The 24,750-nt window shown below is 36.8% G+C and overlaps 1 protein-coding gene across 3 annotated transcripts in view; it reads right to left on the reverse strand.

Moving 5' to 3' along the window:
- Positions 1-24,750, reverse strand: part of ERC2 (ELKS/RAB6-interacting/CAST family member 2) — a 421,289-nt gene that overhangs the window by 180,078 nt on the left and 216,461 nt on the right. For 2 of the 3 annotated variants that reach the window (XM_066195344.1, XM_066195345.1), the window contains exon 14: positions 22,483-22,643. In XM_066195344.1, the coding sequence (XP_066051441.1) occupies positions 22,483-22,643 (161 nt within the window). Of the gene's footprint in view, positions 1-19,504; positions 20,529-22,482; positions 22,644-24,750 lie in introns of those variants that run through there. The other variant, XM_066195346.1, reaches the window with a different exon arrangement.

Here is a 24,750-nt window from a genome sequence, read left to right on the forward strand (position 1 = left end):
TTTTACAGACATTTCAAGAGCAGCAGCTTCTCCTTAACACAGGCTTCGCAATGAATTTTCATCATGTAGATAACAGCTAAAAGGTGGTTGAAAACCACTCAAAAGTCAGTATACATCTTTTATATTCTTCAGCTAAACTTCTTTCTTATGTTTACTTAGCAAAGTAGAAGATTTGGGGGCAGTGAGGAGGAATTGTCCTGCTTTGTATCTACATTACAGCACTTAGTACTGTGTTACACTCCTCTGTCATGCTACATCATAAACCCATGGATATGTATTAATTCCTCCATCAGTGTTCTTCATTCACATCTCTGTGTTGAGTATTGTTTCACCTGTGTGGTCTTAATTTCCTAGCACCCTGAAATAAACCATGACATGAAATAAGTCATGTTATGTTTGATTTAGGAGCTCATAAATTGAAATATGTATAGTAGTACCAAATAAATGATGGCAATTGCAGATTCCACCTGATCCTAAAAGAAACACTTAACTTTTAGGAAAAAAAGTGTCCTGAGACAACCTAGGAGAACAGCAACCCCTCCTCCATGAGCTTTGACAACAGGCCACAGCTGCAAGATAAATTCATCGTCTTCTCTTTGCCAATGCAACTGGCTGCTTGTAGTAGCTTGGTTATTCTTTTACAGTAACCTCTATTGTTTTTGAAATGTTGTCTTTAACACAGACATATCTTATGGGTGTGACACAGATGGGAAAAAGCATTTCAGAACCATACCTGCAAACCAAAAATGAAGTTTTCCCATTTTCAGGAGAATAAATTAAAGAAGCACCCTGGAAAATTGGGCAGCTGAACATAAGCTCTAGGATACAGAACAGGAGGACACATACATCCTGGCTTCCTAGTTCCCAGCTGTGTGCAGCCCCTATGTAAAACTGGGATAACATGCAAAAAGGACAAATTCCCATGGAAGAATACAAGATATTCTGACACTGCACTCCCTCAAGGGCTCTGCTAGTTGTGGAGAGCTGGTGAAGAACTGACTCTGCAGAAGAGCTCATCCTCTGGCAAGACTGGCTTATCCCTCCAGGACAATTCTTGTATTGCAGTACTGGATGCCAGCGGAACCATCAGCAAATGCTGATGCCTGGGAAAGGAAATTGCCTGACACTGTACCCTGAGGATAAAAAAACTTCGGCTTTGTTAAACCATGTATGTGTCTGTGTAAGAGAATTCCACAGTCAACAGACCTCCACTGAGAAAGCCCTGACACCAGATGTTTAAATCCAGGGATTGTTAGTGCACCAGCTGATCCCAATTGCTGCTGGTGGTAGTAGAGGCGCTTTTGGCTCTGTCCTTTGAATTGGGCTGTTGTCTCCCTAGGTGGGGCTGTCATTTCAATAATAGGTCATTGTATTTCCCAGTAGGAGGCCCACTGTCACTGTCCTGAGGAGGATGGGGAGAATTAAGCTCCTGTTTAATATTTTGTTGTTATGTCATATCTCACAAATAGCATTGTTTTACTCTATAGTCCATGGAGAGATCTCATGCTTCGAATTTACATGGAAGCAACAGAATTTTCAGATTTGCTAACACAGAAGACTTAGCTTATAAGCCTGTGCATGCAAAACATAGAGCATTTAGGAACACTGCCAGAGATATGACATGTTACCAAAAAAAAAAAAAATCACTGCAGTGTATGTGTGGTCTAATGAGTCGAAAGAAAAGTCTGGTAGCCAGGAACAACTCAATTCCTCTGCACTTAGCTCTACTAAGTATAATACAACATTTCGGTCACAAGACAGGTCTAATCCAAGCATCTTATCACGTATTTTGTGGAGTTGAGAAAATCTCTCCTATCTAAATGAATGCCAGTGTGATGAACAGAGATGCATATTTGCATTCCCAACACTCAGGTGCATTTCTGAAGAAATGCACAGGCAGCAAAGTAGGAAATGCACAGCCTGAAGTAATTTGAAGTTAGTGTATTGCCCAATGCTCATGCTGAAAATAAATGCCAGTAAAAAGTTCCATTTACATGAAAAATAGTTTTATACCACCAGTTATCTGTAGAGTAAAAACTGCAGCACCACCCCTTTATCATACCAGGATGCTTCAAGAATTTATCCATTATAGATCATTTATGAATTGTTAAAATATTGCTCTATAAATAGGTAGAGGATGTTGCCTCAAATTCAGCACTGTCCAGTTCCTGCAGATGTTTATTTTTAAACACAACCTTCCTTGCAAAACGTGACATCTTCAGGAATTTTCAACGCTAGCATGCTTTCCATTCCAATATTTTGCCACTAACCTGTTCACATTTATTGACAACGCCAATGTATATTGCAGCTGTCAGGGAACTCTTTTATCATATGAACCATATGGTGCAATGTTCCTACTACACTTGGAGCACACACTGTAAATTATGTAAGTTTCAGGAATCAGGAACTTAGATTCTACTGTAATGAAATCAAAGCTTTAAAAGTATGAATACCTTCACAGCCAAAATGTTTTTAAATACTTGACAGTAATTAAAGCATAACTCGATTTTTTTTCTATTAAGCACTGATAATCACTAATTCTATCTTTTTATATATAACTTGTTTTGTTCCATTCTTCATATATACGTTTTAGCCCACAAGTCAAAAGACAAGAGAATTCAAAAAAAAAATGCATCATTTACAACACTTACGAAACACTATTCATGAATTAAAATAAAGTATAAATTGTCCAAGAGGACTTAATCCATTAAAGACATAGGAAACCAGCTTAATTTGTCAGAATGGCAGCCATTAACTCTGCAAGGTTATGCAAATACAGCAGATGATTGAGAAAGTGCAGGCCATCCCTACTGTGTCAAACATAAACAAACTCCGTGAAACTGGCAGCCAACATATTTGTTGTGTAGAAAAGGCAGGTAAGAAAACACAAATGCTTTTGTCCTTAAATAGAATAATTTAAGTAATTCCATAAATGTTGTAAAGTTTGTGAAATTATACAACTACTTTTGTTCCAAATGGCTAATATGTTTCTTGGTCTCTGAGGTTCCCTAGGGAGAGCAAAGCTTTAGAATCTCTTGATACTCTATCTGGGTGGAACTGGCATGTCAGCTGGTAATTACAGACCTATAGGAAGTACTTAAGCATAGGCTAAGGATAAATTTAGATAAATGAACAATTCTGCTAATGAATAATATTCCTGACATAGAAGACCTTGCATTTCAGAAGTATGGGATTTTCCTCAGTCCATCAGGTCAGTAAGTGCTTTTAAAAGCAGTAATTCCTGAACCTATTAGACACCAGAAGGGGGTTAAAGGGTCTTTCACATCACTGACAAATACTAAATGTATGCGTGTGCACGTACGTGTTTTATAGATGTAGACAGGCACTGAAGAATTGACAAAGATCTTGTAAAACTGAACAAACAAAATTCCAAAGTGAATCATACAGGTTCACAAGTCAGCACATCACTGCAATAACTTCAAACGTGCATCATCATTCTCTATTGTTGTTTTCTTCTGGATCTTTCATGCTTGGAGGCCCTTTGCTCTAAACATGGCGGTGGATAAATAACTGTCAAAGAACTTGTGAAGGGGCAAAGTATGTCAATTGAGGAAAGCACATGAAAACCTTCATAAGAGCTGCTGCTAAGCATAAACTGGGTCATTAGAAGAAACACAGAAACATGTAAGTCCACATGATCAGCCTTTAGGAGGGAGAGGAGAAAAGGAGAGAAAGAAGCACCCAAATCGATTTGAACAATAGTGTAACAGTCAGATAATCCAGACACACAGGAGATTACATTGTACAGAAATAAGATCATCATGATCTATTATGTAGCATTTAGGGAAAGAGTCAGGCATAAATTTCATTACACTAAACACATGTGCAACCAGTTTTGCAATGCTGCTTTTTGGTTGTTTTGCCTGGAACAATTTTTATTCCAACTTTTCAAAAAAAGCAGTTCACATAACCAGCCACATGATCCCAAATGATGACTACAAATAGCTTTGAGGTAATTGCTATATATTAGGCAGCACATGCAAACAAAAGGTTAAAGAGAAGATAAATTGTGAGAGAGTGCTTGAAGCAAGCTCTAGCTTTCACTGGACAATTTCAGAAGGAAGACAGAGGGAACAAAGTTGTTTACATCCTCTGGGGTTTTTCAGTGCTAGAAACCCCCTTAGTTAACTTTATCAGTTTCAGTAATCACTACAATTGAACAACCCCTAATGTACCTCTTGACCAGTGACCTCTTCTTTCTACTTGTCAATCTCACTTTTTTCTTTTTTTTTTTCTTTTTTTTTTCCTTTTTTTTTAATTTCTTTTCCACAACTACAGGAAAAAGAATTATTCTAAACATTAATATTGGTGGATTTTTTTTCCTCAGCCTTCTCTACCATTTTTTCTATTTTCAGCTTCTGGAAAGGGCATTTCCTCCACCCCAACTGGCAGTTTTGTTTTTCTTTCAACATTATACACACAACTTACAGTTCATGAACTTTTCCATGCTGTCAGGAAAAGACATCCTTGGATCACCTCTCCTTAGGTTGGCCCTAGCTGTGCATAACAGTAGAATTTGCTACCCTAGTAGCTCAGCATGACCGCAATATCACATGATCTACTAATAGTACTGCTTTTAATGGGCTACAACATGAAAAAAGATATAAACCATACAAGACAGTCTATCTCCAGCATACAAAAACCATTTATCAAATACACTAATATCTTTTTCATCATTAAAACCCTTAAATAAACTGTTTACCAAAATAATTCAAGAAAAAATCTTTATTGATTCATTCCACCGCCCTCTCTTCCCTTGCCCCAAGAACTCAGTCTTCATACTTCTGACTAACAACTTTGCCTAAAAGGTAAAAAAAAGATATAGAGCTATTGGAAATGCTCCTCTGAAGTTTCACTAATAAGGAAGAAAATCTTAAGGCTCTTGCTGCTATTTGGCTCATTTGTATTTTTTATGAGCTGATGTCCTAGTGAGTAGAAAAGAGACAGACTCTCTCCTGGCAGATTAACCAGCCCTCTAAGGGTGCCTGCTGTTAATTTCAGTTATTCATCTGCACATCTGTCTCTGCCCAACTGTGTCATGACTATTGCTGCTTGCAGCTCACTTCATGTAACCAGGAGCTTTTTGCCCCTGAAACATGTCAGCCTGTTTTGTTGTACTACAAAATCAAAACTCTAGTTAGAAACTAGCTGAAGATCAGATGACTCATTTCCACTAGTGAAAAAAAGAATCTCAAAAAATCACCTCTGATCCCAGGAAATTTAAGGTAACAGTTATTGACCATGTTTATTCACCACATGTTACTGACATGATGGCTCCCAACAACAGCTGGTTCCTCTATTATTTTCCTAAGAAAACATGCTTTGCTACCCCCAGACTGTCCCAGCTGTGACTCCAAGGGAGCCAGTCACACTGCCAAGATCCCTGAAGGTCATACAGCTTAAACCCTCCAGAGCCTCGAGATTTCATAGATGATTCCCCCTACCACCTTCCAGTGGAGGGAAAACTAGCTTGTACCAGATTTCACACAAATACTTTTTTCCTCACTGGACAGTGTTTGCCTTTGTTTTACCAAAGCTTTTCCCTCTTATACATCTTAATAAATTATTGTCCTCACCTTCCTTTTCTTGACTTTGACTTCAACAACTGACTTTTGACTGTTACTATCACCTGCCTACAAAGTGTAAGATATTAACACTTCAAAAAGAATATAGAGTATATTACTGTGCAGTTCATTTGAGCTCAGCTCCTGCCCCAGTACTGCTTCCTTAACTTAGGGAACTATAGGGTTTTCCAGGCTTTCCACAGATTTGGCAAGTAGGACCCTGGAACCTGCTGTTCTTCACCTTGAGCTGGCATAAACTGTTGCCTGTAAAAACAGAGAACTGATATTACACTCTGTATTACCAATGTCTGCTCTTTTTTTTGGAGATCCCAACCTGTCTGCTTTGTGGTTCAACTGATTTAGAAACAAGTGGTATAGCAGCACTGGAATTAGAATACAGTAAATAGTCTCTGTATGCATTTGTGTTGTTTTCATGTAAATTCTACATAGAAGAATTGATGGTCTTTCTCATCCAGAAAACATGCTCCAACCACAATGGTTAGTGTCAAAAGAATCACTTGGTACAGAAATCAGTTAATTCCTTCATGAGGCAAGATATCTGCTCTTTACCTGGTGGTCAGTTAATCTGCCACTGTTCTTATCAGTCTGAAGTTTAGTCACCTGAAGGAATATAAATGATGATTTTTCTTCCTCTCATAATTTTATCAGATTTATCACAATACCGAGTCTTCCAAATCAGTCTCTTTTCCTCACGCTTTTTTTAAAGCAACTCCCTGCTTGCTTTATGATAACAGTAACACAGAAAAAAAAAACCACAAACGCTGCTAGATTTTGCCTGTGGATTACCATGTATCTAGCCTTTCAATATGTTTTTCAATATTTTTTGTAATACCTAATAACTATTCACTCAAATTTGATTATTTGCACAGACTTAAATTCAGCTATTCTAGAAGCAGGCACACTGCAAAACTCTTAACCATTAGCAGATCCCCACAAATCCTACCACACCATGTCTCTTCTGTGCCACAGCAAAAGGAGTCACTTTATTCCGAACAAGAGGTAAAACTGTCAGTCTGCCCAGATGCACTGGATCACTCATAGGGCTGACTTGCACAGGATCAAAGAAAATAAGGCACCATAGGTACACTTCCACTATCTCAAAATCGAGCTACTTTTAAAAAATGCAGAGTAGGAAAAAAGCTGTTTCTTATAAAAGTCGGCCTGCCCATCACCTGTGTCTGGGGTTTTTACATGCCTTTCCAGAGACTGGGGCAGACAACTCTTATAATCAAATTTCAGTCAAGGATGCACACATATAGTCACCACTATTTAAAACAACCTAAAAATTTAGTGGGTCAGTGAACACTTCTACAAGCAAACTCTTCTTACATTACTTAGAGAAGGCAAACTCAAAGATAACTGCAGATCAGCTGAGACAAATTTAGTGAATATTAATTTAAATTTGAGGGTCTCAACAGAGTCACTGTAACAGGATGTTAATATGAACATTTTCTCCTCCTAGTGTCTCTACTTGATTCAATAGTCATTACTGTGAACCGTGTGATGTGTCCCAGTGTTCAAGAGATTATTATTGTTTCAGTTACTTTGATTTGTTGTGGCTTCTTAACCTGTTCTAACTCTGGAGCTTTTGCCTGAATCAAAACATGTGACTAAATGTATCTCTTTCCAGTGGTAGAATAAACATCTGGAATTGTTCTAGGAAAGCCCCAGTTGGCATACTGCTGTCACAGGGACCATCCTAATGACACACAATGCAGAGAACATTCTGGAGGCACACAGGAATTGTTTTGGCTGCCTCATGCTTTATTGATGACAGCTGCTACAAGATCCATCCGAAGATGTTAACAAGATGCCCAAACAATGGGAACCCAAGAGGTGTTTGAGTCAGGACCGCACCAGAAGTAGCTTCAGAACTGGGGAGACTAAAATCCTCAACTTAGGAGACAGCTCTGTGCTAAAGGGACAACATCAAAGTGTCTTAGGTAGTTAATATTGGAACTCTCCTTTTACAGGGGTGTTCTTTATAATACATTTCTGAAAAATAAGGTAAAATCGTGAAAATAAAGTTGTAAGGTATCATAAATGAAAAACAAAGTTTCAGGCAATGCTGTATGACTACCATTAATTACATGTATTTAGCTTGAAAAAAAATAAAAATTCAAATTGAATTCATACCATAGCCCAGTTTAGAATTCCTAGGGTAAGTATGCCTGGCCTTCACAGAACTCTTCATATTCTCCTTACATACTTTTACAAACAAAAGTAGTGGGACTATGCCTTTCTTAGGGTATCACTTGGGCACAGGATGCTAACAATCCTCCACTGCATTTTCAGAAATCCAGAATAACAGAAGTGATGGGGTTCATTTTCTGCCCAAAAAAAATCTGCTTTTTACATGTTTAATAGACATATATTGCCAGTCCATATTTTCAAATGTGTGAAGAACTTGTAAAACCTTACAGAGATTAAAGCAGTTTTCATTAAAATATCTTTAATTCACAAACCACCAATAACTGTGTGGAGCTTGGAAAAGGTAAAAGAAGGCAAATATTTCTCTTAGAGGAAAAGTCAGTAATACTGCTGCAACTGAACATTAAACTTACATTGAAGGAATTTAATTTTATTGAAAACATATAGAGTTCAAACAACAAGATTTTTATAGTTCACAGCTTCGTACATTGTACTCTCTCTTTTCTTAAATGAAAGCAATCATGATTGCATTGATAATGTTATTTAAAGCTTGTTATTTTCTAAAGATGGGTAGCCTTTCAATGTTAAAATATGTATTGTTCAAAATCTTAGAAAAAACCCAGTTCTACTCCAAAAGAAAAAGTAATTTTTCTTCCTCAAATGCTGATGGTGATCCATATGCACTTTGTCAGAGTTTCTCCTCACAAAACAGTAAAATCAATTTTAAAACTGTGGTGAAAACCATCTGCAGTGAAGCAAAGAATGAATGCTGCTAATGTAAAGAAAATAAAGGATGGACTGGTTTCAGGGAGAAAAACCATCTTACATTTAAATTAGCATTTTCTTAATTAAGTTTATTTGTAAAAAATTCTTGAAATTTAGTACACTGTGTTCTAACACTTTGAACAGAAAAAAAGTCACTGGCTCTTGAAAGCTAAATCCACAACACAATTTGAAGGTAGTAAATATGAAAGGCCATTGCCCAAAATAAAATGTGAGCTTGTGAAATGATTACTTCCTTTAGCTGGGTTTATTAAACCTTTCTTTAGAGTTACAAATCATTCTTTAGGTTAATAAAATTTTAGAATTGTTCAGCACTTTTGAAAAAATTATTCTCAGAGTGTTTGATATTGGTACCTACCTTTCTGCTTTGACTTTCTACAGCACCATTGTACCATTTGAGAGGCAATGAAATAATCAGAATTTATTCTGATAAGTAAAATTCTACCCTCCACTCCATGTTCATTTTATGACGGGTTCCTTGGATGCCCTTATCAAGGGTTATGATCAACATTATGCACACTTTCCCAAAAAAATGCCAAAAAGTTGAATGTTCGCCATCAGACTCCAGAGCAACTCAGAAATAGCTCAAAAATATGCCTAAATTTTTATCTTCAGACCTTTCTTCCCCAGAGGAATGACCACCGTGGAAAAAAACAACTTTAATTCTACTTAAAAAACAGCCCTCCCCAAACAAAATGAACAACAAAAAAGCACAGTTCCCCAGGGCTGTACTTCTTATAGCAAGGGGAATCAGCATTCATTACTTTTCAGCAGTATGTTCTGCCTGCTTAGCTCTTTAGTATATAAAGTCACTTCATCAACCCAATTATTTCCTTTTTTTCCTGTTTTTCCCCCCAAAGTAACTCTAAACTACTTTAAAACACCTTCATTAGAGAAATGATTCAACAAGCACTGCTGCAAACCATGGAAATGTAAAAGCTGTTAAAAATGTATTAAATGCTGTCCATGCCACAAGGGTACTAGTGTAAAATGACCTTAAGTTTAAAGGCTCCCTATGAAGGCAGAACAGTATCTGCTCTGCTTCTCCTAATGAATAACAAATGGGCCTTCACAATTCATTTAGCTCAGTACAAGCTGCCATTACAACCCATTCTGTTATTTTAACTCTGTGGTAATGTATCATCTTGCCTGACTCTATGTCATCTTCTTGAGGGTCACCAAAGGTATGTAACTCCACTCTCAATAATGAAAAAAAGGAGGAAGGAAAAAGAGATATGACAAATTTTGACAAAGCACCGACCAGTCCATTCTGATATACAGTATCACACAGTGAGGCTCATACTTCCTACACAAAAATGCTTCCTGAACCGTAAAAAAAGTCCAAAAATCACTAAAGTCTTCAAAAGGATTCTGTTTTGCAATTAATAACTAAAATAAAACAATATCTAGGAAATAATTCTTTGGCCTTCTGTTTACTTCCTCTTGGTTTTTGTTACGTCCTAAAATACAACCTGAATCTGACCATTTAAAAAGGAATTAAAAGACAAATGAATATTTATCTTTATTTCACAGATATTTAGAAACACGCACTATGTTGCTATGGACAATTAGCCTTTTATCCAATTTTAGCTGGTAGTTTAACTCGCTCACCCTAAGGTTTTAATTATCCCCTCAGCCTCCATGCTCAGGCCTCAATTCATGCAGCTGGAAATCTGCCTCAGTGATGTTATAACCTTGTTAATGTAACAAAAGAGGAGTTTACTTAAAACTGTACTGACTGTGGACTTAGGCCAAATTTACTTGAAAGAGGAAAGAGACTGTCAAAAATCCCACAATAAACACAGAAATGCAGTTCTTTCATAACCTTCACCTTAATTCATATAGACAAGCAATTTACATGTAAGTGGATTCATATGGCCTGTGAGGGGCCTCCTCTCTGGAGCTGGACTATTCTCCGTACCCTACCCCCCTCTTTAACAAAAAAAGCTCCAACAGCTCACTTTACAAAAATGGCAGAGTAACTGCCATCTTTTTTAATCACAATAAAACATAATTAAGATAAACATTTATAAAGCTAGTCAGTATCAATAAAGGCAGCATAATTTCACAAAGCCAATTTCACATAAGTTCAGCTAGTCCTTCTTCAAACACCTATTTAAATTCAGTAAAGGTTTTACTTGAAAAGTGGAAACTTGTACTAATGAGGTAATAGTTCCATTAGCCTTAAGTGGAACTTGCTTGTCACATACTGATATCCCCTGTTCATTTAGTTGCTAAATTACAGGAGGGATTTCCTAAACTCTCCTGTTAATTAGATTCATTTTTAGACTAGATACTACCAAAAACCTGCATTAGGCTAAACAAAACATCACGGTATTGAAGATAATCCTGAGAGAAAAAAATCATAAATTCTATCGCATAATAGAATTGTGAAAAATCCTGTAGGCAAATTTCCTTCCTTATTGGATCCTTGTAGTACTTTTCTAAGAGAGCAGTGAGTACCTGAGTGGGATGCACAGACACAAGAACCAGGAACATTGGTTTCATTTCAGCAGTTTTCTGTCAGTTGTTGACAAAATAATCCAGGTGGGCACAGGGGGTAATGGGCACCCAAAACAAAACTGGAAAGCAATCAAGTTTGTTTCATACCTGCTGCAAGTTTAAACATTTTTCATTAGGTGAAAATTCTTTTCTTTTAAGCTCATGAATATCAGAGCATTTTCCACTCTTCTAAGAGGGTATCAGGGTTGCTGGATGTTAGATGATGATCAATCCTGCTTCTTGGGCTTCTACTGTTTAGGTGTTACATAATAATCCCAGCTTTTTGCTACTGAATTTCACTGAATAGTCCCAAAACAAGCTCCTTCTCTAAACGTCGCAAACCAGTTGCTTAACTTTTGTTTACTGACCACACAAGAAACTTCTCAAGGTAGTCATGCAAGAGCTGGATAAAGCTGTCTAGCTCATAAAAAATATTTACAAGTTAACAAAATGAGAGAATTCTGTATTTGGGGGCTTTAAGAGTGGGGGTAAATGTCCCTTTTAGTTTAAAAACTCTCCATATCAACTGCACTCAACCAGCCTCTGGGACACAATTTGCCATAACATGCTTACAGGTGACCATAACTACCACAAAGTCTTCTCACACAAAACCCCCTTCCTTTGACATTTTCTACTAAGTATCTGTCTCTGTTCCCTAACCATAATAAAGGCAAGGAGGTTAGAAAGCAAAAGAACAAAGCAGCATATTTAATGACTGTCTCTGTTAGATCAGTCTACATTTCACCCTCCCACCTAGAAGAGAATCATGGAAGCTGCTTTTCAAACTATGCAGTTTGTTGGGAAGCAAAGAAGAATAATCCATCATAACTAGAATGATTTTAGCAATATGGTCATCATCAGATGATGATGTGTGGCCTAATTTTGGTCAGAGCTGAATGCAACAATGATAAACTACATGTTTGAGGTAGGAGTGGTTAGAAACTGGGAAGAGTTTAACCACAAAAAAGTATTTTACATTTCTAATTTAAGACAATATATCACCATTTCCCCTTCCGTATCTGCACATTTACAAAACTGAAATTGGATAGGTTTTGGGAAAATCATTATTAAATATGAGGGAAAAATATATCAAACCTTTCACTTGCATCCCTCAATAACTTTTAGTACTAAAATGTAACACAGTAAGCATAGTACTCCTTCTAAAATAATGCAAGCTCCTGTAAAAAAGTAACATTTCTGTTTACCAGCAACCGTAAAATCTTTCACTAAAGAGATTCTGTGTAAGTTTGTTCTGTCACCAAGCTTTGGTTTCACCTTAAAAAGTTTGTCTCTTCAGTTGAAGCCACTTTACCCTAAAGAAGCAAGCCAAGGCGTCTTTTTAAGGTGATGTTTATGTGAACAAAACAGCTTGGCTAAAGGACTCAGCAATGACTTATATAACGTAATTTCTTAAATAGGGCTTTTCTTTGCTGAGATAGCCAAGTACACTGCACAACAGTGTGTACTCAGCCAGCTTTGTTCACAATCAGAGAAAATGGAGATGAGCTCATCCTGATTTCCACTGTCATCACATAATTCATGATTTGTTAGAGTCTGCTAAACAGCAACACAGCATTGAAAGGAAAGGTGTTGTTCCTTGAAAAGGTAGTGCTTTAGGACATTTTTGTGCAATATGCCATATTTTACCAATCATATTTGAAGAATTCTTTTCGCTGCAATGTCTCTGTATTCACATTGTTCAGATAGCGTAGACAGTCATAACGTCATGCATGCTTTTATTATTATCTTGCTTATTATAGTTATGATGGATGGGAACCCATTATACCTTGCACTGTATGAATAAAGGGGATGGATCAGTCTTGTCAGGATCACAAACAGTAATGGTTCAGTGGGAGGGCACAAACATCACCACCACAAGCGTGTCCTCCTCCAAAAGGCAAATGTTTTTACTCAATTCAAGATAGAGGTACAGACCTCTAGGAAGATAAATTTTTACAGGTGTCATTATATAAGTTAAATAAAAGAGTAAATGTTACTTATGACCTTGCAGGCAGAAGCTCTTCCCTGTGAGGTCACACCTCACAAAGCACAAGAGAAGGCACATTAGAGAACCATCAGTGAACCCTCTTGGAGAAGAGAGCACAAAACTTCAAGCACACCTTGCACCTTACTACACAAGAGAGCACAACTAGAGGGAACTAAGGAATGAGAATTTACATGTGATTTTCCTCAGCACAGACAGAATTACTTGTTTTGGTGGGGGCACAGGGAGGACTAAGGAAGCACAGGAAGAAGGCAGGAGTGGATTTACTTCGCAACACCTTAGGAGTAACAGGAAGGCAGAGAAAGCTAATCAAACCTTTCCCTTCTGTGGCTAAGAAAACTATTCCTGTCTGATTGCTTCTGATTCTGCTCTCTTCTGACGTGATAAGACCTTTCCCTTCTAAGAGAAAACACGCATTTCTAGGCACAATTTATATTTTGTATTTTTATACAATATTAAAAAATAATCGACCATTAAATGATACAAGCCTTCAAAATTTCTTTGGTTCTCCATCTTCAAAGATCTGAGCTTACATTAAGTTCAGCATTATCCCACTGGGGACACCTTCAGCTCGTAATTCCTATCACTGAATCGCATGGCCTGCACCTCAAGTATGCAAGATTTGCTACTAAAAAAAAAAACCAAAAAAACAAAACCCTGACCCATCATACTCTGATGTTTAAAATGCAGAAACATCTGCTAGAATCATATTGAGCTGGCCGAAGTTAGGAATATGGGAGCCTGCAGTTGATCAGCACTGCCCTAGGTGTCACGGAGGCCAATGGGAATTACACTAAGAGGGTTTCAGTAGACAAGGGCGTAATTCAGTCAGATTTAAAAAAATCCATGAAACAGAAGCCTAACTTTTTTTTTTTTTTTTTTTTTTTTTTTTTTTACTAGGAGTAGGAGCCTCCTACTCCTTCCTTTCTGACTTTTGAGCCATTTGCTCTTTTGAGTGTATTAGCAGGCCTCTACATTCCCATGCTGGCTGAACTTCAAAACAAATGCCATCCTAACTAATAATTTTTATCATCATTAATTTTTTACCTAAGGAAAGCATTTTTAAGGTAATTTTAAAACAAAGTATATACAGATTTTTCAAGATCACTAACTGCAGGGTACAATCTTTTCTATTCCTTGTATTTTCTAACATTGCAAGTAAAGAGGCTGTACAATAGAAAGCAGACAAAAACTGTTTAATACTTAGTAGACAGCATATTCACTCTTTCTTCTTCATCTAGAAGTTAAGATTTCCAAACTGCTCAGTAATTTAAATTCAGACCAAAATAACAAGCTTCCTTAGAAAAATTTAACCCCTAACGTACTTATACATAAAAAACAGAAAAGCATTTTAATTTAAAGAGATTGATTTAAAAGGAAAAAGGAAATCATGGGAGAAGTAAAGGCAATGATTTTCAACTGCAATTGTTTCTTCTAAGTTTCATTCACATTACAAAAGGCTAGAGTGCTCTGGACTTCCACATCCTCCAAGAAGTTTGAAACACCTGTAAACCTGAAACACTGTTAATCCTGCCTGTCTTCTAAGTGGTTAAATCACTAGAGAATGTCATGTAACTGTCATATCTCACTTATAACCTGCACTTTAAAGCAACCATTTTGTCACTTACATCATCTTGTAAATCCACTTGTACACTATAAGGCAACAGAAGACAAAAGTCCATTTGAAGTGCAGTCATTGATTTTTCCATATCCTATTAGTGGACTTAATATAACCGGTTCTTTAAAGACAAATTAAAATTAAAAAGGGGTTAGAAATCATCACTATGTGCGTTTCAGTGAAGGTGAGCAAGGTGGGAGGAAAGAGCTGATACTACAGACAGAAAAAAAAATTTTAGGAACACTGGTCAACAACAACAGCCAAAGAGTATAAAGAAGTTCATGAAGAGCCTGCTCTTGTCTATGAATTTGCCTAACCCCTTTTGGAATGATGTCTGAGCTGATGTCTCTGTGGAAGCACGTTTCAGAAGGTCACCAACCAATCACTCCACAAAGGAGCACTTCTCCCCTTCAAATCGATCACTGACTAAATTCAGCAAGTGCCTGATACCCCTCATGCCGCGAGATCTGGCTAAGCTCTACACTGAGTTTGTGCCTTCCTTTCTGATTCTTCAAACATATCCTCCCTCTGCCTTACCCTCCCCAGAGCCAGAAGGCTTTTAAGTCTCTCCCTCATAAAGCAGCTGCAGGATCCCCTTGATCTCTCTACTATTCAGGTTCTGGGGAAAGCACTAAACCCCTGAAAAGCATTATGGAATTTCCAACACAAAATGTTTGCTGAAGCACTGACTGTTATTTTTCTATTGAGCCAAGGTACCAGAATGCATAAAAAACAATGGCAACAAAACTGGAAAGCAAAGTGCACTCCTAGGATACAAAGTGAGAATGACCATGAAATTCTCTTCCTACCTGCCAGGTGCCTCAAATCATGTGGATCAAAGGAACGTGAAAGACCACTTGTATAACTAGAGACAAAATCCTTAGGAAATGCAGAAAACAAGCCAGACTTGTTTTCTAGCTCAGAAATGTCTGCTTAATTATTATAACCATAATATGCATTGTCTGGAATATGTTTGAACTCCGGGTTTGCTTTCAGACAATGCCTCTGTGACATAAGCACTGCTACCTTTCCATAACAGAGAGGAAGGCATTGTCTCCCTGGAAACACTTAGAAAAGGTTGCTACTGCCCTCTCCCACTGTCTAAAGGGGACAAGAAACAACGGGAGAGGATCCAACTTCCTTTACTTGGATATTGATATAAAAGTAGGCAAAACACAGTCTCTCATATCACAGTTTGTAGAAATCCTAAACGGATCTTACTAACCTTCAACAGCAGGTGACAACCTATTTTGAAAGTAAATTATGACCTTAAAAGGAACAAAATGAAAGATAGAAATTTGCTTCCCATGCTGATGAAATTTCAAACATTATGAATCTTACTGAAAAAAATCAAAGTATACTATCCTTTAGTCTGAACATAGGAGACTCTCAAGTAAGTATGAACTTGGTGACACTCATATGTCTTTAAGAGAAGCACTGTGACAAGTAAACAGCTCACTCATTCTATTCTCACAGAGAGAAACATTTTATTGCTTAGTGCCCCTTCGTTGTTTACAAAAGAAAAACATCTTTTCATTTTAGTCAAGAAAGCTTCTGTTCCAGAGAACAAAGCCTTCATTTGGCCTTCTCTAATCTTTATGGTGTTTGCAAGTTGGTGTCAAAAATGTTAGTCAAGGCATGCTGTGTTACAGGTCTGTTGGGCAAAAACAGACACAAGGGACTTTCCACCCAAGTTAGGAGACCACATTACCATTCTAACTACTTCCTATGGAAGTCACAGTTGTATCAACATCCTGCTGTTTTGTTTGTATTTAACTTGGGATATGACTCTCTACACTCTCAGCATGAATCCTGCAATTAAATTGAAGCAGTCTACAGGTTACTAAAAAACAGTCTAGTGTTCTGCATTTGAAATAGTACAATTTTTGAGACAATCAACTTGCCATCTGAACATGTTTATAGTACACATTACCACAGCTGAAACAAGTCAAAATAATCTTCCTAATAACATTATAAAAAATAGTAAACTTTTTCCGGAAAATTATCTCTTCTTTACACAGTTCTGTTACATAACCTATTGAATAAAGACATGTTAAAGAATTCACACTAGAGAAATTATCATAGATATCCTTCTCCAAATATAAGCTGAAATACAGCTGGAAAAGTAGAAAAAAAACCCTTCTTCTTTCAAAATACTACTTTATTAATAACATAAGAAATCTGACCCTTGTTGTGTTTGCTTAAATTTTAAAGAGCCTCATTTAATGTCATGCATCCACTACTGCTCATTCAGCCTAGAAACATTGCTGAGGCAGATGCTGGCTGATTTTAGAATATACAAGCATTTAAAAAGGACCATAAACTAAGCAACTTTGCCCACACCTTTTAGTGAAACACCTCAGGTTCTGGTGCAGGGAAGAAAACTGATTATCTCCCTTCCTGCTTTCCTTTTGGAAAAGATGGGTGAAGGGGAAAGCTTCACCTGGCTTAACACAGAAAGCAGGCTGGTCTGTAGGGAAACCATCTTTTTAAGTGGCTTTAAAAAGTGAGTTCTACACGTTTCAAAAAGCATTTCCAACCCTAAATCACTTTGCCAATTTCTCCTACCTTGCAATATTCCTTTCTTCATCCTTCCTGCTCTATGGAAGAATGCAAAAGAAGGAAATTAACTTCATGAATACATGCAAATAGAGTCCCTGCAATTTCATCAGGGATTTTACTGACAATGAGTGTCATGCCTCTGCCCTGTGCTTGCCCTGAACAGGTGAATTGCATACATAATTACTCTGAAACATTCCAGATGCACTGGATTTACTACACACACAGAGATTTCAGAAGCACTTTTCACCCATGGCAATGAGGAAGAAACCACTCTCCTGTGGGTGTCAGAACCTCTTAGGGTTGAGAAATTAGGACATAAATAAAGGCAAACATGTTGAGTTCCCTCCCCAGGTGTCAGTTTCAGATGATGATGGATGGAAATAGTAATAGGATAATGTAAGGCAGGGACATGAGCTGATTTGTCCAGGTGCTGGAAACAGATCTAGATAGATTCTCTGGACATCCAACGGCTCTTGTCAGGGCTGCAACTCCCACTGAGCTGCTACACAGATGTGAAATCCCCAACTTCTACTCCAGTAAAATTTATAGATGGAAAAAAGGGGTATGTCTGCAGAAAACCAGATGAATAGTAAACTTCCTTATACTTCTGCCACTGGTACTTCATAAAGCATTTTGACTTCTGTACAAATTCTGACTCTTTAGTTTTACATTTTACACAGTCTTTCCCTTAGGCTGTGACCCCTGACTTCCAGAATCCATTCAAAGACCCTCTTCATTCCTGCAATAACCTGAAAAGTCCACTTGAAGCCATTTGTATGCCTCTCCATGCCTGAAGCTCTTGCTCTGCAAGGCAGGAGGGCACCAGTCAGACCAGGTGACAGACAAGGGGATGAAGCACATTCTCCTCCCAACAGGACAAGTGTCCCCCTCACCGCGTGGAGCTGCTCATTCTCAGTTTGTAGAGCCAAGCAGCTCCAGACCATGGTCTTGCACCCAAGACTGGCATCTAGTGGCAAATCCAAGTGCCCTCTCCTCATCTGGCAGAGCAGCTGAACCACTGACTCAGCAGGCAAAGGGCACTGCGTGTTAAGCACCACTGCAGAGAGAGGCAGCTGCTGGGACTGAATGCTTGGTGGAAAAAACATTTTATTCCCTGCTTCCCATAACTATTTCAACCCTGACTATACAGAGGTGCTGTTAAACGAATAAACCTACTTAAAAACAAAGATAAGCAATATTCATTTATTATTTTCAGTGGAAAAATGGTGACTGTACTTAAATAAAGGAAGGGATGTTTAATTTTATACTGTCACTGTAAAAAAGTTTACTGCAAAATCTAATTTAAAATATCTTTTTTGGAGAGCACAGTCATGTTCTATTTTTCTTACTGAATAAAAAAAAAATTGTAGCTTGGTTCTTCTTAGGAGATCTTTAATGCTTCATCACTAAGCATCTGATTTATGCCACATAAGGGGAAACATATTTTCTTCTGGAAACGTGTAGTGAATATCAGGGCAAAGTCACTTCCAACAAAACTGGTTTAGCAATACCCACAGGTGATGGCATGAAGTCTATTAAAGGCAAGAATATTGTCTTTCAAACTCTTGGCAAGAATTTAATTCAGGATACTCTGAAAGCTTCAGAGCATTGAGTATGCTGAGTTAACAGAGAAAACACTCAGTAATTAACAACTAAATCTCAAAAATTAGGACTTGCCAGATCTTCAGGTCAAAGTGTGAAGTTCAGTCTTTTAGGGGATTAATCACATGGCCACTCACTAAGTGCAGTGTTTGTCACATGGAACTAAGGGACTGAAAGATCATCAAATCAATGGAAAATAACAATGAAATATTTTCTAACCTTTGTATTTAATTTTATTGTATTTAAACAATACAATAAAATTGAGTAAACATCACAGAAAGTTAACTGAAAGATTATCAACCAAGAAAACACTAAATTTTGATAGCAAGGTGAGGGGGGAGCTTGGGTGTTGGAGTTTTGTGTTTTCTTTCTAACTTTAGAGGCCGCACTTGAAGATAAAATGCATATAATGTAAAACTTGAACTTACAAAAAGAGTGACGATCATTCTTATATCTTTTCCACCATCATGCCATTAGACTTTCTTTTTTGACTTTTGGCTCTCCGGGTCACACTTTATGTCTTCCAAAGAGAAAATAATTTTGACTATTTCTAAAAAGATGATCTGTCCCATGGAGCAAAACCCACTTTCCATGAGGGCAGGCATTTATTTCACATACATATATATATATATATAAGGCAATTTTACTATTATATAAATACTCATTTATCTATCTATACAGCTACCTAATTTTGTTACAAGCAGGTTTATGAGTTTTGGAAGGAACCAAACATAGGAAAGGAGACCTGTATGAAAGCACTGTGGTCATGAAAGTATGCTCCATAAATATGGCATTTCTGAAACATCTGACAAACCTCCACCACATCACAGCGCTGAAACTTCTCCTACCCTCAAGCTCGTCATGTTACAAAATGAATAAGCTTTTCTAGGCAAGCCTTGTGAAGTTCTCAGGAGGTTGTGCTCCTACTAGTGAACTCCCAGAAAACAAAAACAATGTCTGGAAAAAGTAGTCTTACGATACATTTCTAATTACCACATTTAAAGTTCAGGCTAACTGAAATATTTCTATGGATGATAAATACATTTTTTAAACAAACATTACCGTGGCTTTTGTCACACTATGCAATACAGATTTTTTGAAAGTATCACTGACTAAAAAATAAAAAGTTCATTCATTTCTTTTATGTTCAGAGACAGAAAGAGCACAAAGCAACAAGACAATTAGACACAATGATGGATTTGAGCACATGCTGCATTTTACTGTTAACATGTAAGAATAACTTCCATTAATGTCAGTATGAGTTATGTGTGCACTGCTAAAATAATATCACCATAACAAAAATATTTCCTCCGGAACTAATAAAGTAATATTTTTAATAGACATTTTGGAAAAAACCCACATATTCAGAAAGCAGCATGCAAATGCAACTACTTCTTCAAACCTACACTTTCAAACTTTTTATAATAAACCTTATTTTTTCACAAATTGGCATCAAGTTAAAAAAGAGCTGATTTTGTCAAATTGCCTTTCATTTAATGGGTACTTATTTTGTTTCCAGTTCAAAAAGACCAACCAGATGTGAACCAGACTAAGCTGCTATCCATTTTTATTCTAAACCTCCATATATAACTAAATTTACATGGGAACAACCAATGACAACTGAAGAAGTTATCTCGAGATGACAACTGATTGTGGCCAGCAAATTAAGATGGATCTTGACGATGACAGCCAGATGGGCCTAGAATGCAGAGTTGTGGTTGGAACACAAACATAATATAAGCATAGGAAATCATCATGAATGTGCTTAAACGCACACTCCATGCCTATTTAACTGGAAACTAGTAGCCAAAAACTGTAATCACTCAATACTGAATTTTTTAAACAATAAATAGAAATTATGGTCAATGCTTTCAAATAATAAAATGCCAGAGATAAGACAAATTTTTTTATTATATTATCACAACACAGAATTATCACTGTTCTTTCTGCAGATGTCTAGGTCACAGCCAGCACCTAAAATCTGTTTTTGCTAATATCTTGTTCATTTTTAAAAAGTCAGTATGGAGTATATTCTGTCACAATGCAGCAGTTTTATAAAGTTAGTTTCATTATTTCAGTGAGCAATTGCAAAAATTACACTACTGTAATGAAATACCTGAGTTGTTTCTAAAACACATTTATGAATAGAATCGTAGAATGGTTTGGGTTTGAAGGGACCCTGAAGATCATCTACTTCCCATATCCCTGTCATAGGAGGAACAGCTTCCCCTAGACCAGGTTGTTTTATATCTCTTTTAAAATTCCACACTATTCCTAAATAGGATCTTTGCTACTGAGTCTTTCACGTCTAATACCATTCACCCAGCCCTTCATTCATAAAATAGAACAGCTTTTCTCAAAATGAGTTCTACCTCACCAGTTTTTGCCAACCTCATTTTCGAGATTGTTCTGTGAAAGTTTTGTACCAAATTTAAAAATCCACATTAACAGAATTAAATATTTTTTCCTCTATTTTGTTCAGCAATTGTTAATGATGATTTTAAAAAGAAAAAATCTTACGATTAGGACAAAAAAAAAAGGCATTTGAGGAAACAGATCAAGGCACTACACAGAAAATAGATGACTGGCACTGAGCATCTGAGTTTTAATGAGACAATTAACGTACATATAATGGAAAATTTTAAAAAACTTTAAAAATGTATATATTATAGACTATAATGTCACATCATATTCTAATTCATATGTGATTCCATTTTACTGTATGGATATAGACCTCAAGACAAAGCAGAATTTTTTTAAATATCCCTGGAAACGTTTGTGCTTCCATTACATAGAAGACATTCTTAAAATCCACTTTTATAAAACCCTGCTAAGAAGGTGATTCCATTTCCACTTCGTCTTATTCACAGCAACATTATGAAAACCATTTTTCCTAATTATTTCCCTTCCTTTAAAATGCAAGGATAACTATAACAATTGACCTGAAGCTACATGTGGCTTCCTCCCCAAAAAAAACTGTTTCAAAATTACTACTGTGAATTTTCTTTCTTGAATGCTAAATACACAATTACCAACCTTGCCAAGTCGTAGCAGGTTCACCCTTTTTGCCAATTTTAAAGATCATATCAGAGCTTTAATGCCCCATAATTACAGATATTTACTTTTCTTTGCATGGAGGAAGTTAGATTTAAATTATATGTCTCTCTTCTATTTTCATTCTGAATACATATACACAGTGATAGAGTGTATGCAAGAGCGTCTCTGTTAGTTTGGGGGTGTTTTTAACCAATTCAAAGCACTAAGCTTTGCACCATCATTAGAAAGTTAACAACTCCCTTCCCTTCAATGTGACACTGGCAGAGGTTCCAGCACTGCATTCCCACTGAGAGGTGGGGCTTTAGATTCTCAGTTTCTCATAGAAGTTATATAGTGCTGATATTTTTATTTGCATGTAACAAAGGACAACTTACAAAAAATGTTGAGTACTTCTAAAATGAAGATTTTTGCACTTCCGTGTGTTTAAACTAATTTAAGCATCTTAAAACTATTACAAGTCCTTAGATTCAGACTTAAATATATGCAGAGAAAAACAAAAAAATAACACCAAAAGAAATCCATCAAGACGTTCTCCTATGGCAAAAGTAATTATTATCTTTTCTTTTCCTAGAAATCAGAGAAATCAAGGTACTTACTTCATTTCTAGAATTTCTTCAAGCTGTTTCCTTCGCTCTATCCTCAGGTTAGCCAGATGTGCTTCTTTTTCAGCCAAAGACTGCTGTGTTGAGGCAAGACGGGCTTTGGTAGAATCTAATTCTTGTCTCGTCTTTTCCAGTGCATTCATCAGCTCTTCTACCTAAGAGAGAGGACATTTTAAACTCCGTATTCTTTACAACAAGGAAATATTAAATCCATATAAATATGAGGGGAGGGGGGGGGGGGGGGAACACACTGAAGGAATTATTTTCCGTAAATGGCTGTTCAAATCTCTTCCTATCATAACGGCATTAAAAAACTAACAGTGGTGTTTCAAAACCAAAAAAAAACCCATCAAAGTTTCCATGAATCCATTAGTAATAAACAATATTTATACAAAACAGAACTAACACAGATCACTAGAAATCTATTTAACCTGGGCCACTGCCACATACAGATACAATTTATAAATATGTCCTGCACAATTTGTATTATTTGAAGTCGGGGTGGTGGTAACTCATCATAGAAGTAGTTTTCGAAATTTTTAAGGCAGCTGTAGATGCATGTTTTAATATAAAAGTGTTCCTGAAAACCCAACATTTTTAATAAAAAATGCACACCTTGGCAAAACAGGTTGCCCAGAGAAACTTTAAATTCTCCAGTCCTTGAGTAATTTAAGATTTTGATTGAATGAAGCCTGGAGAATCTGATCCAACTTTGAAGTTATTCCTGCTTTGAGTAGGGGTTTATAGTGCATTGCCTCAAGTGATCCCTTCTAATCAAATTATTCTATCACCCTGAACTTTAAGGGCCTGGAACTTCTCTAATAACAATCAAGTTATTTTCCTCCTGAGAAAGGAGTGTGAGAAGCTCTGGAGCCTGTGAGAAGCTCTGAAGCATGAAGCGTAGGAAAGCTGTGGTGATCCCACTCTTTCCTTAGCATGGAGAAATGTCATGGAGAAATTTAAAGAACACACTAAAGAATGGAGACTACATAATGACACCTGTCTGGCAGCAGAAGCTTTACTTGTGGGGTGAATCATTTTATGTGAATGGCCTCCAATCACCAGCATGCCAGTGAGATTTCTCCCTCTTCAAATGATACAGTTTACATAAAGTGAAATAGATTTTTTTTTTTTAGTGAGACACAATGATTTGAATAATGAATGTCCTATTTCCTATCTGTTCTTTCTCAACCCCCTCGTCCAAATATTATTATTTTATAAACTATGAAACACTTCAGCAAGAATTTCTAAATGAAATAAAATAAAATGAGGAAGAGGATATATTCATCCATGTTATGCAAAGCATTGAAAGGAGTTCAGTTTTGCTGTGAATTGAAAAGTCTGACCAAATTCCCCAGTGCTCATATCATCAATGTGGCTACCTCTCCCAAGCCCATGCGTAACTGTTGTTCTCTAAAACCTCCTAGCAAGCAATCAGTGCTTATAAGCCACATTTTCATTTTGATTCCAATATACACTGGCTTCTAAATAAAAAGTTCAATAAATAATACAAATAAATAATAGAGTTGTCATGAATTATAATGAGGACTCACAGCCTGTTTGCCAAGGATACACTGATAACTTACACCTTCCACACCATCTATACGAACACTCTACTAAGATCAATGAAATACTAGAACGTGTCTGATATCCTGCAGTGCATAAGAAACTGTATTTCATGAATGCAGATTGGAATTAACAGCAGTATTGAAACTACTGATGTTCAACCTTCCACTCAAAGTAAAAGCAGTGTAATGGTGATTTCAATGAAATAGCAAGGAGTGCAAATTGTGAGTCTCTGCAGATGCAAGAAGGATGATGACTTGAGATATCTTTGTAAAATGACTGTCTAGTGAACGTTCATAGTGGAAGCAGCAAATAGAACATACTTGAAGGAAAAAAAGACATGAAAAAGCTGGATTTGCACTTAAATGCCATGAAAAAAAGAATTAACAGGCCAGAAGGAAAGAGTCAGATCATATTTCTCTAAAAACAGATTCAATTTCTAACATAACACCAGGTAGTTCATCCTCTGCTTCAGTGCAAGAACATAAACCCATGTTGTCTTCAAAACTACAGGACTCAACTACTAAAACATACGATATTTCTAACTGTTTTCCGGGTTATTTCTTAGGCTTTTCCTTGTACCTTTTAAAAAAACATATCTAGTTTCTGCTGAGCATCCACTCTAACACTTAATTCCACACAACATATCTTAATGGAAACTGTAGAAAGGATCAGAACTGAAAAGTTATTGACTCA

Source organism: Chamaea fasciata, unplaced genomic scaffold, assembly GCF_029207755.1.
Source record: "Chamaea fasciata isolate MVZ Bird 193981 ecotype frontalis unplaced genomic scaffold, bChaFas1.0.hap1 SCAF_13, whole genome shotgun sequence".
Lineage (NCBI taxonomy): Eukaryota > Metazoa > Chordata > Aves > Passeriformes > Sylviidae > Chamaea > Chamaea fasciata.